The 16967-nt window shown below is 50.8% G+C and overlaps 1 protein-coding gene across 1 annotated transcript; it reads left to right on the top strand.

Moving 5' to 3' along the window:
* Positions 1-3185: 3185 nt before the first annotated feature.
* Positions 3186-4239, top strand: LOC136522793 (protein DMP3-like). Its single transcript, XM_066516593.1, has one exon. It carries the CDS (start codon positions 3260-3262, stop codon positions 3968-3970), a length of 711 nt encoding a protein of 236 aa, XP_066372690.1. The 5' UTR covers positions 3186-3259; the 3' UTR covers positions 3971-4239.
* The last annotated feature ends 12728 nt before the right edge of the window (positions 4240-16967 follow it).

The following is a 16967-nucleotide window of genomic DNA, read 5'->3' as shown; positions in this document are numbered from 1 at the left end:
GTCGCAATTGGGGAATGGGAATATCCGTATCGCTAACTCGCGCAGGGGCGGTGGAAATCGGTGATTGCCGAGTTAGTCAGTGGACAGGCTGGTGGTCTCTTTTTTAGCAAAAGGCTAGTGGGCTCTTAGCAGGCCAGGGTGATCACCGGGCTGCCACTCTCACCAAATTGCGGGCCGTGTCGGGCTAGCCCGCATGCTTGGGGTGTGGCCCAGGCATAGCCCTGTGTACTGGGCCGTGCCAGCCCCAGCCCGTTCACCACCGGGCCAGGTCATGCTCATGCCGGGCCAAAAATGTAGGCTTCGTGCCGGGCCATCGTGCCATGGGCTACATGCCCATATATAAGGTATGGTTCATCAAGGGTTACTCGACACAGCGAAGGAAAATGTATGAAAGGGACAACATTCTCATTAAGAAGGTTTATTGATGGGGTGTTACAATTGTCATGACAGTTCTCTTGATACTTGCGGGCATCCATAAACTACCCATGTGGCTACAGTTCCACATACAGCCTCGGTTCCCTGGCAACATCAAAGGGTTTAAAAGTAGGCAAAGGATGTGACCAAGTCATCAAAGAACGAGGATATATATGTTGGTCAGGTTCATGTCTCAAAGGGGGTAAACACATCAAGGTTAAGAGAAAAAAAAATTTGGGGAGTTTTAAGGCACTTTAGCAAGGTCGGCAACATCAAGGATTTTGGGAAGAGTTGCGCAAGTTAGGATAACGTGGTCCATGATGGGTCACGATCACATATTCCTTGACACCTGTGTTCACCTAGGAGCACCACTATATGGCTGCAGTGCACAGTGGGCTCTAGGTTCCATCGCGGCACCAAGGTCATAGACAGTGATGCCATCGTAGAGCACACCAATGAAGGCAAGCCCCACTATCACAAATTAGACATGGAAAAGACAAAAAAGTGACAAAAGGAGGTCAAGTTTAAGCAATAAGGAATGGTTTCAATGGAAAAGCAACAATGATATGATGCAGCCAAGGGGCATGTACAAGGGCAATGGACAAGAATAGTGGATCAAAGGTTATAGGTAGCAAGACAAGGTTCGAGTGACTCATGAACAAGGAATGTAACAAGGATGGGAATATGGGAACAAGTAAGCATAGAAGGACCATTCACATAGAGAGGCCAGCATTGGATGGCAAGAAAAAGGTGGAAACAACTTGAAAGAAAAGAGGGTCAAACAAGAACATGAAGGGTCTTATTGGGTAGGTTAGAATAGCAAGGGTAGGCAAGTTAACATGGTTTTTAGATAACAAGGCTATGGAGATGCTACATGTGATGCACGAACAAATGTATGAACTTACATGCATATATATGCAACATGCTGGATGCAAGACTACCACGATTCTAGCTAGATGTTACCCTCACTCAGGCTACTTTTCACAAAGAGATTCATGGCAAAACTGTGTAAGCAATAAAACATTACTTAAGTGTAAACACCAATTGCATACGGATATGGGTTCCCCAAAAGTTCAACAAGCTTGAACATGGATATATTGTAGAAATATAAACATACATTACCACTCGTACCAAATAAACACGCACAAGTGGCATCCATGCGATTAATCCTGCATGGTATTGTAGAAATATAAACACATACATTACCACTCGTACCAAATAAACACGCACAAGTGGCATCCATACGATTAATCCTGCATGGACAACGTTCTATACGTTGTTGCCAATGCATTCACTTCTCATACAATAAACTAGCAGCATATAGACATACATGTTACAAAAAGCAAAGCGCGGCATGCATATAACAAGTAAGGCAGGACAAATGTACATGATATAGAGCAGGTCATTATTTCACAATTTTAAGCATGGCATTTGTATATGAGATTAAGCATATTAATAAGCACAAGACAGGAAGACATGGGCATATATAAATTAAAACACAGGAAGATCACATGTACTAAACCATGGCAAGGAATAATTAAAACTGCTTGCTAAAATTTCAGATTACAAACACCCCATGTATCGTCTTCTCCTCTCATATTTGGAGACAGAAATGTTCATGCCCAACGGATGCGATTGTACTGCCATCACTTGCTTAAATATATGATGTTGTGACGGATGGATAACGACGCGATGCTGAAAAATCGTAGGGCCGAAAGGGTGCATGAGACGAAACTGCCGTTGGATTCACTGGATGTGGACAAATGGTAGCTCTCTCTCCATGTTGGTTTGCGAGATTTTCTATGTCCTTACCAAAGCATCGCGCTTTCAAGCACACTGCAGGTGCTCTTGTATCATCCACGTCGGTCATTGGCACATCCACCGGCGACCGTTTCTCCGTCCTCCGTGTGCGTCAATCTATCGCATGGTCTCAAGGCCAGCCGCTCGTGCTGGTTGCTTTACCGTGCTGGAGTGTCTCGCTGCCATTTTTCCCAAGCGTACAAAACGGGCGAGGAGATATCGTCCATCCGTCCTTGCCGTGCGAACGGCTAGCTAGTGGATGTTTGATGACTCGCACTGTAGACTTGACTATTAAATAAAATCACGTGTCTTATATTATCACGCGTTGTAATTAAGATTGTTGAGTACTTTATTCGTTTCAAAATATAGGATTTATTAGGATTTAGTAAAGTCAAACTTGTTAGATTGTCATCTACATACAATTACTCAAATTATATACACGCTTAGTATATAAAAAGTTATTGTTCATGTTATCATTTAACTTCCAAAATCACATGCATCAACCTCGGCAGTAGTACGTGATTGTCTATTCTCAATCTATCGAATGTGATATATGGAATACATATGACAAAGGTGGAGAGTCTTGGAGTATTTCGATCGATCGGTCATATGCTATTTTCATGAGAAATAAAATTGGCAAGTCGAAGTTGAAGATTATCCTCTTCTTGCAGGTCTCCCCCTCTTCCTCACGTTCATGGAATAAGGCATTCGTGGCATTATATATAAAACGTCATTTTGCAAGTCACTGTAGACTGCAAGTTGATTATAAGAAATCTGAAGAGAATTCCAAATAGGATAGTTGGAAAATATCGTGACTATCAAGGGATGATGACTGGATGACCACGCTTGGGCAGTTGAAGTCCATGCAACTATAGCCCTTCTTCACAACAACAACAACAAGACCTTTCAAGTAGACAAATCAACGCGCTAGCTAACCTTTGAATCATTCCACGATGATAATGTCCTATATAAGCAGATACTCTACCGTACGAACGGACCTTACCACATTGTGACATTGAGATCAAAAACCCCAAGCACACTAACGATGGCATCTTCTCCTCAGCCGTCTAGCGTGAGGATCCAGATGTCTTCGCCGCAGACCAGCAACGCCATAGCACCGCCGACGCCCAAGGGCGGAGCCAATGACGACTCACCGACGACCTTGCCGGTGATGGCATCGGCAGGCTCCGGGACAATGGCAGACAAGGTGATGACAAGCGCGTCCAACCTAGCGCAACTGCTGCCGACGGGCACGGTGCTGGCGTACCAGGCGCTGTCGCCGTCCTTCACCAACCACGGCACCTGCACGGCGGCCAACCAGTGGCTGACGGCCGCGCTGGTAGGCGTCCTGGCGGGCTTGTCCCTCTTCTTCTCCTTCACGGACAGCGTCGTCGGCCGCGACGGGAAGCTCTACTACGGCGTGGCCACCCCGCGAGGGTTCAACGTGTTCAACTTCTCCGGCGAGGAGGAGAAGCGGGAGTGGGCGCTCGGCCAGCTCCGGAGGCTCCGGCTCCGCCCGCGCGACTACGTGCACGCGTTCTTCACCGCCGTCGTGTTCCTCACCGTGGCGTTCAGCGATGTTGGGTTGCAGAAGTGCTTCTTTCCTGCTGCTGGTGAAAATACCAACGAGCTTCTCAAGAATCTCCCGCTCGGGTCGGCGTTCCTGTCGAGCTTCGTGTTCTTGATCTTCCCGACCACAAGGAAGGGCATCGGATACAACGACACCACTCCGCAACAAAAGGCAACAGCAACATGAGGGGAAAATTTCTGATATATGGTTTATTTTTAGGACATACTAGTTGGTTCGAATGCAATTCAAAATTTGGAATATGATACAGCACTTATGTACATGACCGGCCTGTATATTATAGATTAGTTTGTTCCTTTCAGAATTATTGTAGATTTTGTGCTTTTCTTTTGCAGGAAAACTAGGTTTTATACTTGTATGTAGGTAATAGGTACATGGTAATTTGATATGTGATTGTTTTCGTTCATTCATAAATACATGTTTGGAAAAATACTGCAACATTGAGGAAATGTAGAATCTTGAGAAATATGGTAGAAGTGTTATATATCATCAGTGGATTATACGTACTCACTCTGGTGGATTTTTGTACTTTTCTTTTTGCTAAAGAATAATAAATTCTTCCAGAGAACAAAAAGTCAAAAAACCTTGGTGCAACATCATGCATGATTCATGGCGACGTGGCATCCTTGCATTACGAACATGCCATGCGCTTCTTCAATGTTGCTGTGAGGTTTTTTCGCGTGTTGGAGCACTACTCCAGACTCACACAGTCTGCATGGGATGTTGCACACCACACACCAGAGACGTGATTGTTGTGTTCGCTTATCATTTGTTATCCATTTAATAATTTATACAATATTTGTGCTCATGTTATAGTGAGGCCAGCGACACGTGTGATAATAAGCCTTTTCAGCGCGCATCATGCTGCGAGATCATCATAAAGAAAGAAAGAAACAATAGTTCGGTATGGATTATTGTGCAGCGCCGGGATGCACATATCGATCATCATGTGCTGACGACAAAACAGGTAGCGATCAGTGCGTGCAACGTAACCAATTGGAACATCGAACTAGCTAGTAGAAAAACCGTGACTTCAGACGAAATAATGCAGCGAAATTGGAGGAAACAAAAATCGGATCTTGGAGGGGGCTTCGCTGTCTCCGCGCAGGTTCGCCCAATCACCCAATGCCCAACGTCGGTATCAATCGATTCAGCCAGCTCAACCTTTCTCGATCGGTCCAACCGTAGTAACTGCTAGTGATAACCAGTCCACCAACGTGCGAGGACTCGAGCCGTTCAGAGCAGGAGGCTTGGACCAAGGAAAACTCGGCGGTGTACACGCACGCGTCCTCCAATCGTGACCTGCGACGACCCTGCAGCCTTTCCGTTGACGTCGGGGTCATGGCGGCGCGCGGCGAGGAAGAAGTCAAGGTGCTGGGTCGCTGGCCTCGTGCCAGCCACAATCTCGCTTTTAAGTGTTCACAACGCACGATGCTTCCTTATTTACCTTTCGTTTCAACATCACTATATACTAATAGCTGATATAGAATTGCGCCATGAGCCACGCAGTGCTATTGCAACGACGTCGGGACTCAGGGGGTGAAGCTAGGCTCTTATATACAATACACCTCCGTTTCAAAAAGGAATTGAGTTAACGAATTACATAGCACTTCTGACTATTTCTGAGTTCAGTCCATTAGTTTCTATCCTATTATGTTTTGTTAGAACTAGTCCATCAAACGGCCCGTGCTTACGTATGGGCTAGAATCTTTGGAGACAGATCTAGAGTTTTGATATTTTAAATTTGGATCTTATCAATTGATACATATTTTTCTCGCTAATTTAAGTTTACACCTTTGTGCTTAATGTATCTTTGTTAACTCCTTTGGATTTTTATGAAAAATGAACATTTCATGTCATAAGCTGCATTTTTAAAGTACTACCACAGTATAAATGGTCATGTTTCTTTCTGATTTTTTTGAGAAGTGTGTAATTTAGAAAAATATATATAGCACACTTTATGGCCATTGATTATTTTTTCACAATAGTTAGATTAGTATTTATACATTGATTTGAGAGGTATTTTAATTTATTTTTATATGATGGAATATGTGTAATTTAGATACAAACTGTCAGTGCAGAAAGTGACCAACACGTAAATATTTGTAGTTTTGCCATACGTTGTGATCGGGGGTGGCCTAGCACTCAATGACACAGGGTTTATACTGGTTCAGGCAACATGCCCTATGTCCAGTATGAGTCAGCCGGTGACTTTATTCCTGAGCTCAGGTGTTTGAAGTTTGCAGTGGGGTTACAAACGAGAAGGAGAATGATGGGGGTATAAGAGGTCTGGTCGGACTCTGGTCTGAGGGGCCGAGAGTGACGGGAGCTCCGCTATGTGCTAAGTGTTCGAGCGTGTGCTTGTGGTTTGAACCTAGTGGTTCTGTTGTTGGATGCTAGTGAACTGATCCATCCTTTTTGGGAGAGAGCGCATCCCCTTTTATAGATGAATGGGATGACCTTACAAGAGAGAGAGAGTGCGTACGCTAAGTCTTGTTGCCCACGCCGTCGGGTATAAGATGATTATAGACGCCCATAATACTGTTAATGTCACTGTTTAATGTCAGATCCATGTGGAAGGTAGCATCGTCTTCTTCCGACATAGCAGATGTCGGTGCCTGCTATACTGTTGATGCCCAGAGACATGTGAGGGGTTTTACCGCGTTCGCCTGGTAAGGTAAATGCCGGCGCCCACAACACTGTTGATGCCCAGAGGCATGTGGGGGGAGCCTTACCGTATTTGTCTAGTATGAGAATTGATCGCGCCTACAACACTGTTACGGAAAATGTCGGCGCCTACAACACTGATTGGGTTCTGTCGTGCCAGGAGGGTCGCAGGGTACTGTCTGGTAGGTGCACAGGGTACGGTCCCTAGTATTGCGGTTTGACTTATGCGCACTGCCTTACTTTCTCCGTCCGTTTCCTAGTCCTTACCGAGCGGACGTCCCTGATCGGTTGGTCCCAGTTGGCTCTGATTGCGCCAGTCGGAGAGGGGTTGTAAGTAGAGGTTCGGCGCATTCTCGGTCGGAGAAGCGGGTCGGAGTCGGAAGTGGTATTTTGATCAGGCCTTCCGGTGGGAGAGGCCGTCCACAGGCGGGCTAAAGACCGAAGCGAGCACTCCGGTTGGAGAGGCGGGCCAGAGTCAGAAGTGACGTCGTTCCTCCTCGGCCAGGCCTTTCGATCGGAGATTGGATCGCCCTTCTGGCCTGTCGTTTTAGGTACTTGGGCCGGCCCAAAAGTTGCGCGTTGGTTTCGCAACGTTGTCTGCTGGGGCGAGCCTTTGCTGGGAAGCCGGTCCATGAGGGACCCCGGGTTTATGAACCCGACAGGAGCCCCCGAGCCCCCGGCGATTCGGGTAGAATCGTCTGGAGGATTTTTGTCTTGACGGCGCATGCGCGCGAGCGCACTCGCGGGTGTAGCCCCTGAGCCCTCGGGCGATTCGGACAGAATCGTCTGAGGGGTTTTTCGTGTTGCAGCGGGGGAGGTTTCGTTTCGTCAGCAGGTGCTCACGAGCGCACCCACGGGTGTAGCCCTCGAGCCCCCGGGTGATTCGGGTAGAATCGTCTGGGGTATTTTATCAGCTGGCGTGTGTGCGTGCATTTTAGTCGAGACGAAGTCATCAACCAAGATGTCGTGCGTAGCCGAGGCTATTTTTTAGAGATCGAGCGAGACAGAGCTCGCAAATCCTAGCGTCAGGCACAGCCGAGGGGTCGGTCAAGGTGGACTTGAGGACCCGTCGTGCGCAGCTGAGGCAGTTAGTTTAGGGATCAAGCGAGACCGAGCTCGCAGATCCTAACGTCGGTGCAGCCCACCCAGCCGAGGTAGTTAGTTTTAGGGATCGGGCGAGACGGAGCTCACGGATCCTGGCATCAGTGCAGCCTGTGCAGCCGAGGCAGTAAATTTAGGGATCGGGCGAGGCAGAGCTCATGGATCCTGGCGTCAGTGCAGCCCGTGCAGCCAAGGTAGTTAGTTTAGAGATCGAGCGAGGCGGAGCTCATGGATACTGGCATCGGTGCAGCCCGCGCAACCGAGGCAGTTAGTTTAGGGATCGGGCGAGGAGGAGCTCGCGGATCCTAGCATCGAGCGCAGCCAAGGGATCGAAACGGACTCATGGATCCAGGCGTCAGTGCAGCCAAGGTGTTTTTTGGTGTCTTTAGCCCCTAAGCCCCGTTGGCCTTTAGCAGGGGTTGGTTTGAGTTTTGTGCGTTACCTCGTCCTCGGCTTCTCACAACCGGAGGGGTTGAGCTAACATCGCTTGCCCGATGGCTTGGGCTCGAGTGACGCGCTCGATGAGCTCGCTAACGGGTATGATCGAGTGAAATCTGGGTACGTCGTTCGTGACAGGGTCGGCATAGCCCTCTTGTGATATTCCACTACTCCCTAACCTACAACCCGGTAGATGCCTGGGTCGTTCTGGAGACCGACCCGGGTGGCCCGCTAGCCTCCCCTCGATGGAGATTCTGTGGGTTTGGCAAGGTTTAGGATCGAACGAGAAGGTTGAGATGACCCTATCTGCTTCGAGGCAGACTAGGTGAGGGCCGCATGGGGCTCATCTATGTTTTCTCCCCTAGCTCTGTTTGATGTGAGGCAGCCTCGAGCCCTTCGTGGGCCGGCCTTTGAACCCCGGTCAGTTGTTGCTCATGTTTGAATGAGGCAACTGCCGCTTCATGATGCAACACGGAGCGTTGTGATGCATTTAACCGCATATGTGATGCCTTAGCACCCGAGCCCCCTGGCGAGTCAGCCGAATTGTTCAAGGGGCGCGGGTGTATGGAATGAATGCGTGTATGGATGTATGAATGATTATATAAGGAAATAGTAGGGGTTGGTAATGTTACCTTGAGGGCTCGAGTGACGGGGTTTGAAGAGCTCTAATCAGAAATGTCTGGTCGAGATCCGTGCTCGTCATTCGTGATGGAGTTGGCATGGCCCACATGGGGCGTCCCTTTGCTCCTTACCTATCTCTCGGTGTTTTTCCTGAGCCATTCGATTGACTTAGGAAGCCCGATGGTCTCTCCTGGTGGAGATCCCGTTGTGTGGGTCTTTCCAAGTCCCGCCTAGGAAGGCGAAGGACCGCCTGCACGTGGTGGCGCTTTGTTTCTCACGCCTAGTCGTGCGGTAGTGGTGGGCCATACCTAGGCTACATCTTGTCTGACTAGGTGTCGTTCCGTCGGTCAGTGTGCATCCCATCGTTTGAGGCGCGTCCCGTCGTTTCCCATCCACATTGAATGGGGGAAGGGAGAGGGTTTCTCGCCCCAATCCTTTCACCTTTCCTCAACTACTCCACCTCTTCTTTAAATAGGGGAAGGGATAAGGAAAGGAGAACTCATAGACCGGTTCGTGATTCTAGGGTGTGATGTCGAGTTGGAGGTCCCCCAATGTAGATGAGATGGTGCTGGTACCATCGAAGGAGGTGGCGCACTGGAGGGTGTCGTACGTCACTGGCTTCATCACCATCTACGAGGCTTTCTTTAGGATGGAGCCGTACATGGACTCCTTCCAGCGAGTCTTCTTCAGGCGAGACTTGTCAGAGAGGAAGATTCTCGAGACTATGCCGGTGGGAGGTTTCGCCCTTGCAGCTGCTCAGGTTGGCTAGTTCATAAAATTTGATGAGATATCTTCCAGCCACGATGGCCATACCTCGGTGGCAGCGTCTCTGCCCATGAGCTACCTCGACTGCATGAGAAGGCTAGGTGCTCCATGCTCTTCTACTGAGCATCTATGGGTGCGACGCCCTTGAGGTACCTGTTGCGCTCACCGACATTGAGGGAGCGGAACCAGGCAGGATCCTTGAGGTACCCGTTGCGCTCACCAAAGTCGAGGGAGCAGAACCAGGCGGGGCTCTTGCAGTGGTGGTTATGTCTGGCGATATGTGTCATGGCTTCTCCTTTGGCATCAGCTGATGCTGTCGGGCGGCCATAGTAGTATTTGGAGTAGAAGTAGTCAGCAAATGTAATCGTTAAGTTCATAGGGGAGCCCCCGTGTGAATAGTTTTTATATCAATGAATGCATCAGTTCTGTTTTTGTGATAGAATCACTATCTATTCCTTATTTTTTATCCTAGCATGGCTTTGTTTTATCCTTTCTTTTTTGCACCTGCCTGTTCATTTCGTAGGCTACAGCTTTCAGGAACCTGGGCATGGCCCACGGGGCTTAGCTGCTCATAACCGTAGGTCATGGCCGGGTGCGTTTAGTTGGGAGTAAGAACAAAGTCACATAGGGTAATCAAAGGAATGGAATAGGGGACAAAGTTTTTACCATGTGATAGTAAAAAAGAGAGGTAGTATTTAGTATTGTACCCTCATGGAGCCCCTGAGTGCCCTGGGCTAAAAGTGTTCAGGCTGGGGTGCTTTATAGGAGCAAGTGTTGAATAAAAAGCAGTAAGACCGAATTTAGGGGAAAACGGCGTAGCTGTTCAATGTTCCAAGTGTTGGTGAGAACGTTGCCATTGTCGTCCTTCATTCGGTAGGTGCCTGGTCAGATCACTTCGATCACCGTATAGGGTCCTTCCCATGGTGGAGAGAGTTTGTGTTTTTCCTTTGTTGATTGGGTCCTCTAGAGCATGAGATCACCGACTTCGAGGATCCTCCCCCTGATTTTTCTTTCATGGTACCTGTGGAGAGTTTGCTGGTAGCGAGCAGAGCGGATGATGGTCATCTTGTGGGCCTCCTTGAGCAGGTCGACTGCGTCTTGCTGAGCCTCCATAGCTCAGTCATGGTCGAAAGCCTTCACTCTTGGGGCGTCATGGTCGAGGTCGGAGGGCAGCACTACTTTAGCTCTGTAGGGCAGGAAGAAGGGTGTGAACCCTGTGGATCGGTTTAGGGTCATTCTCAGGCTCTAGAGGATCGTTGGGACCTCTACAACCCATCGCCCGACATACGTGTTGAGTCGGTCAAAGATGCATAGCTTAAGTCCTTGGAGGACCATGCCAATGGCATGCTCGACCTGACTGTTAGTACATGGGTGTCCGACCGAGGCCTAGTTGATCCTAATACCATATCCATCACTGAAGTCTAGGAACTTCTTTCCAGTGAAGTTAGTCCCGTGGTTAGTGATGATGCAGTTAGGAACACTGAATCGGTAGATGATGTCGAGGAAGAATTTGACTGTCTCTTCCGAGCGGATGTTGGTGATGGGTTTGGCCTCTATCCACTTGGTGAACTTGTTGACTACTACGAGTAGGTGAGTGAAGAAGCCCGGGCCCTTTTTGAGGGGTCCTACCATGTCAAGGCCCCAGACCACGAATGGCTAGGTGATGGGGATGGTTTGAAGCTCCTGTGCCGGCAAATGAGTTTGCCGAGCATAGAATTGGCATCCCTCATACCTACGGATGACCTCCTCTGCATCTCATAGTGCGGTGGGCTAGTAAAAACCTTAGCGAAAGGCTTTTCTGACCAGCGACCTAGGGGCCACGTGATGTCCGCAAATCCTAGCATGGACCTCGTGGAGGAGCTGCTTCCTCTGGTTGGTGGGGATGCACTTCATGAGCACCCTCGATGGACTCTGTTTGTAGAGTTTGTCACCGAGCACGACAAAAGTCTTAGCATGTTGAGCGATCCATTGGGCTTCAGTCCTTTCAGGTGAGAGAACCTCCTTGAGGAGGTAGGTGAGTAGCGGCACTCACTAGTCAGTTTGATCGAGTGCCAATACAGCGACATCGGCGGGTGACGTCGTCATGGAGGCACTAGGGTCGGAGCCCTTGAGCGTTGGCTTGGCATCGGGGTCAGAGCCCCCAGGCACCGGCTGAGTGTCGAGGTGTGTCTGGATCAGACTTTCTAGGACATAGGTGGACGACTCATGGAGATCATTGATGAAGATCCCGCTTGCAGATGGATCTCGCCTGGCAGCCAATTTTGTGAGAAAATTGGTGGCATCGTTGTCCTTTCGGTGGACATGATGCAGCTCAATCCCCTGGAATTTGTTCTCGAGCTTGTGCACCTCATGGCAGTATGCCGCCATGAGGGGGCTTTTGTAGGAGGACTCCTTCATGACTTGGTCAATGACCAACTCCGAGTCGTCGCGGACGTAGAGTCGTGTAGCGTCGAGCTCGATGGCGATGCACAGTCTGTTGATGAGGGCCTCATATTTTGTGGCGTTGTTTGAGTCTGAGAAATGGAGGTGGATGGCGTAGCAGAGCCTACTCCCGTCTAGGGAGATCAGAACCACTCCAGCCCCTGAGCTGAGTGCCATTACGGACCCATCGAAGTACATTATCTAGTATTCGTGGGTGATGTCCAAGGTCGGTAGCTGCACCTCCGTCCATTCGGCGACAAAATCCACAAGAGCTTGAGATTTAATAGCGGTACAGGGGATATACCTAACATCATGGCCAATGAGTTCGAGTGCCCACTTGGAGATCCATCCCACGGCGTCGTGGTTGCGGATGATGTCCCTGAGCAGGTATGAAGTGACGACCGCGGCTTCGTGGTTGGTGAAGTAGTGCAGGAGCTTCTGGATCGCCATTAGCACGGCGTATAGGAGTTTCTACACCTGGGGGTACCGGACCTTGGGGTTCGTGAGTACCTCCCTGACGAAGTATATGGGTCGCTGGACCTTAAGGTGGTGTCCCAGCTCCTCCCTTTCAATGACCAAGGCGGCGCTTACCACATGGTTGCTTGCCACAATGTAGAGGAGGAGGGGTTCTCCCTATTCAGGAGCGACGAGGATTAGGGCCAACATCAGTGATGCTTTGAGGCTCTCTAGAGCCTACTGAGCTTCCTTAGTCTAGACAAAGGCATCCATTTTTTTGAGGAGCTTATAGAGTGGCATCCCCTGTTCGCCGAGCTGGGAGATGAATCGGCTCAGGATGGCTAGACAGTCGGTGAGCCTTTGTACGCCCTTGATGTTGTGTATAGGGCCCATGTTGGAGATGGCCATGATCTTTTCAGGGTTGGCTTCGATGCCGCTCTTGGACACAATGTATCCTAGCAGCTTCCCCTTTGAAACCCTAAAAATACATTTCTCAGGATTCAATCTGATGTTGAACCTTCGGGGGTTCACGAACGTTGTGGCCAGGTTTGTGATCAGGTCACAAGCTTGGGCCGTTTTGACCACTATGTCATCAACATAGACGACGATTGTTGGTTTCGGCCATTTGGCTTGATCAGGCTGATCAAGCGGGTCGATTTGTTCGGTGAAGCATTGCTGCATGCACCTTTGGTAGGTGGCGCCAGCGTCCTTTGGGACAAAAGGCATGCTTACATAGTAGTATGAACCATATGGGATGATGAATGAGGTTATGAGCTGATCGGACTCTTTCATCGTGATCTGGTGATAGCCCGAGTAGGCATCCAGAAAGGAGAGGATCTCACAACCCGAGGTGGAGTCGACTATCTGGTCTATGCGTGGTAAAGAAAAATGATCCTTTGGACACGCTTTGTTGAGGCCAGTATAATCAACGCACATTCTCCATTTCCCGGTCTTCTTTTTAACAAGAACAGGATTGGCAAGCTAGTCGAAGTAGAATACCTCTCTGATGAATCTGGCTACCAGGAGTTTGGCGATCTCTTCGCCTATGGCCCTGTGCCTCTCATCGTCAAAGTGGCACAGGCGTTGCTTAGTGGGCTTCGAGCCCAGAATGAGGCATAGTGCATGCTCGGTGACATCCCATGGTATGCCTACATGTGAGATGGCTTCCATGTGAAGACATTGTGATTAGCGTGCAGAAAGTCGATGAGCTCGCATTCCTATTTGGCAGGGAGCTAGGTCCCAATCCGCACCATCTTGGTTGGGTCGGTGGGGTCGATTCCCACCACCTTGGTTTCCTCGAGCGGGCAGAAGGCCGTCGAGGAGGTTGGTTTGTTACAGTCTAGGACTGCTAGGGTCGATAACTCCCCAAGCCGTGGGAGCTCGGACGAGTTGATGATCACGGTGGCGAGCTCGAAATGCTCGCGGTCGCACATGAAGACGTGCGAGAAGGCACTGCTCACGGTGATGACGTCGTTCGGTCCTGACATCTTCAGCTTGAGGTAGGTGTAGTTGGGGATTGCCATGAATTTGGCGTAGCATGGCTGCCCCAAGATGGCGTGGTAGGACCCTAGGAAGTCCACCACTTCGAACATGAGGACCTCCGAGCGGAAGTTGGCTCGGTTGCCAAACATGATGGGCAGGTCGATCTGCCCAAGTGGGTATGCCTGCGCTCCCAGGATCACCCCGTGAAAGGGAGAGCCCGCTAGGTGGAGTTTCGATCGAGGGATGCGCATGGCGTCGAGGGTGTCGACGTAGAGGATGTTGAGGCCGCTGCCTCCGTCCATTAGCACCTTGGTGAGGCACTTCTTGCGGACGATGGGGTCGATGATGAGTGGGTAGCGTCCTGGTCTCACGACGTGGGAGGGATGGTCCCTTTGATCAAAGGTGATCAGAGATTCTGACCAGCTGAAGAAGGAGGGGACGGCCGTCTCGGCGGCGCATGCCTCCCTATAGCGCACCTTGTGCTAGCATTTGGACCAGATGGCATCAGATCCATTGAAGATCATGATGCATTCCTCAGGGTCAGGGAAGCCATCTTCGTCCTTGCCCACCGCGCCTCCTTTCTTGGCTAACGCCTCTTTGTTGTCTCCTTCTTTTGGCCCGCTGGCCTATCGGAGGAAACGTTTGAGGAGCTCATAGTCCTTGTAGAGGTGTTTGATGGGGTAGGTGTGGTTGGTGCACGGGCTATCCATGAGCTTGTTGAAGTGGTCAGGCAGGCCCTATTGGGGTTGCTTGCCCGTGCGATCAGCTATGGCGACCAACGCGGTGTTCTTCAGTTGGCGCCGATCCTTTTTATTCTTCTTGCCCCTCTATGTGGAGGGGCCCTCATCTTGGTCCACGCGCTTAGCCTTGACTTTGTCCCGGCCTCCATTGAAGACCGCCTCCTCACCGGAGGCATGGTTAGTGGCGACATCGAGCAAGTCACGAGTGGTATGGGGCTTCAGGCAGCCAAGCTTATGGATCAGGGACTTGCAGGTCGTCCTAGAGAGGAATGCACTGATGACGTCCGTATCGATGACATCAAGGAGGGAGTTGCATCGTTGGGAGAACCTACAGATGTAATCCCGTAGGGATTCGCTAGGTTCTTGCTGGCAGCTCTTGAGGTCCTAGGAGTTACCAGGGCGGACATAGGTCCCCTGGAAATTTCCAACAAAGACCCTCTTAAGGTCCGCCCAGTCATGGATGCTGTCGTGCGGGAGGAATTTGAGCCACGCCCGAACATGTCCCCCCACGTAGATGGGGAGATATTGAATGATGAAAAGGTCATCATCCACCCCTCCGGCTTGGTAGGCGAGCTAGAAATCTTCAAGCCAAATACCGGGGTTCGTCTCCCTGTTGTACTTGGCGATGTTGGTGGGCGGTCAGAAGTGCTGTGGGAACGGCACTCTCCGGATACGTCGGCCAAAGGCCTGTGGTCCCAGGCCCTTAGGGCTGGGACTCCGGTTGTCTGGCCCACGATCATGCCTGGGGCACGTTTCATCGCTCCCCTCGATGGTTCAGCCAGGACTCGTGTCACCTGCCCTCATCATCACCCGGTGGATGTCATCATCATGCCGGGCCTGATGCCGATTGCTGATGACGCAGCGAGCGTCTTGGTGTAGACCGGGCTGTTCGTGTACCGGCGATCGGTGTAGAGCAGGCGCCAGGTCAGACCGCGATGTAGCCACTACCTCTAGAGCCGCGCTTGACGGCTGTAGCAGTGAGTGGATGGAGCGATCCGTCTGGTGCGTCCCCACACCCTCAATAGGGAGAGAGGGCGCGTGTCGGAGTCATGATGCGGAGCTTTCCCCCTGTTGAACGGTGGCGGCTTCTACCAGCACCCGGAGGTTTCGGTAGACCGCCCGCTCCTAGGGGTCGACGGGCTCAGGAACGCCGCACAGAAGCATTGCCGTAGCGACGATGTTCTGGCTAGCCTGAGCAAACTGTGGGGGTTGTTCCCCTCATTCATGATGTCACGTTGGACCTGGTGGGCATGACCCCAGGCGCCGCCCGCCGGGTCATGCGCATGGGGCGCAACGTGCTGCATCGAGCGCGCCGGTGCAGGCGGCGATTGATTCTGCCGCCATTGTCGTAGCTCCTCAGCGTGCTCTTATGCAAGCGCGAGGGCCCCCGCACGCGTGTCTGGAGGGGTGTGAGTCTGCACGGACTCCGCAACCACCGGTGGCTGCCCCGGAGCGTCCGCCATAAAGCACTCTCAGGACAGACGGTGGCTAGGTGCCATGTCACCGATGCTGGAGCCATCGCTCTCAACCTCGTCATCGAGGAGTTCGTGGAAATGGTGGGAGCATAGCTCGCCATTCCCACGAAATCGAATGTGAGAGGGGGTGGCAACAGCGTCCTTTGGAGCCCCCGAACGCACGCATCCACGGAGGACGCGAGGTCATAGGGGAACTAGTCGTACGGTGTTTGTGGTGTGGACAAAACGGTCCCCTCGAATAATCGTCAGGAGATAGTAAATAGAGAGTAAATAACAGTATATACATTACTCATAGCGGGGGTTTGAGCAAAGAGTTTGCTCGAAATGAAGCGCAGGCGCCTCGTCGTTGAAGTCATCGTGCGTCCCAGAGCCGGTGGAGGGCGCCCCTCTAACGGGCACCGAAACAAGTGCCTCCACGTGGAGGTGTAGTACGCCGAGCCGGTCGGCGACGAAGTCTAGGCTTTCGAAGAGGAAGGCCTAGGATGGCTTGAAGATGGGTGGAACCCACATCCCCATAGGTGGGAGTGTGGAAAACTCCAATGAGCCAAAGCGAGTCGTATCGCTTGAACCCGCCATGGCGAAGGTGGTGGAAAAGTGGGCCATCCGATGACCAAAAGTGTTGAACGTACAGCGTCTTCCCCACGGACGGCGCCAACTATCGGTGCAAAAAGTGACCAACACGTAAATATTTGTAGTTTTGTCATACGTTGTGATCAGATATGGCCTAGCACTCAATGACACAGGGTTTATACTGGTTCAGGCAATGTGCCATACGTCCAGTTTGAGTCGGTCGGTGACTTTATTCCTAAGCCCAGGTGCTTGAAGTTTGCAGTGGGGTTACAAACGAGAAGGAGAAAGATGGGGGTACAAGAGGTTCGGTCGGACTCTGGTCTGAGGGGCCGAGAGTAATGGGAGCTCCGCTATGTGCTAAGTGTTCGAGCGTATGCTTGTGATTTGAACCTGGTGGTTCTGTTGTTGTGTGCTAGTGAACTGATCCAT

This window comes from Miscanthus floridulus, chromosome 18 (assembly GCF_019320115.1).
Source record: "Miscanthus floridulus cultivar M001 chromosome 18, ASM1932011v1, whole genome shotgun sequence".
Lineage (NCBI taxonomy): Eukaryota > Viridiplantae > Streptophyta > Magnoliopsida > Poales > Poaceae > Miscanthus > Miscanthus floridulus.
The sequence above is the reverse complement of the archived record's forward strand: the minus strand, read 5'-3'. Positions and strand labels throughout refer to the sequence as shown.

Coding starts and splice junctions, on each gene's coding strand:
- LOC136522793 (XM_066516593.1), top strand. CDS start 3,260: ATGGCATCTTCTCCTCAGCCGTCTAGCGTGAGGATCCAGATGTCTTCG.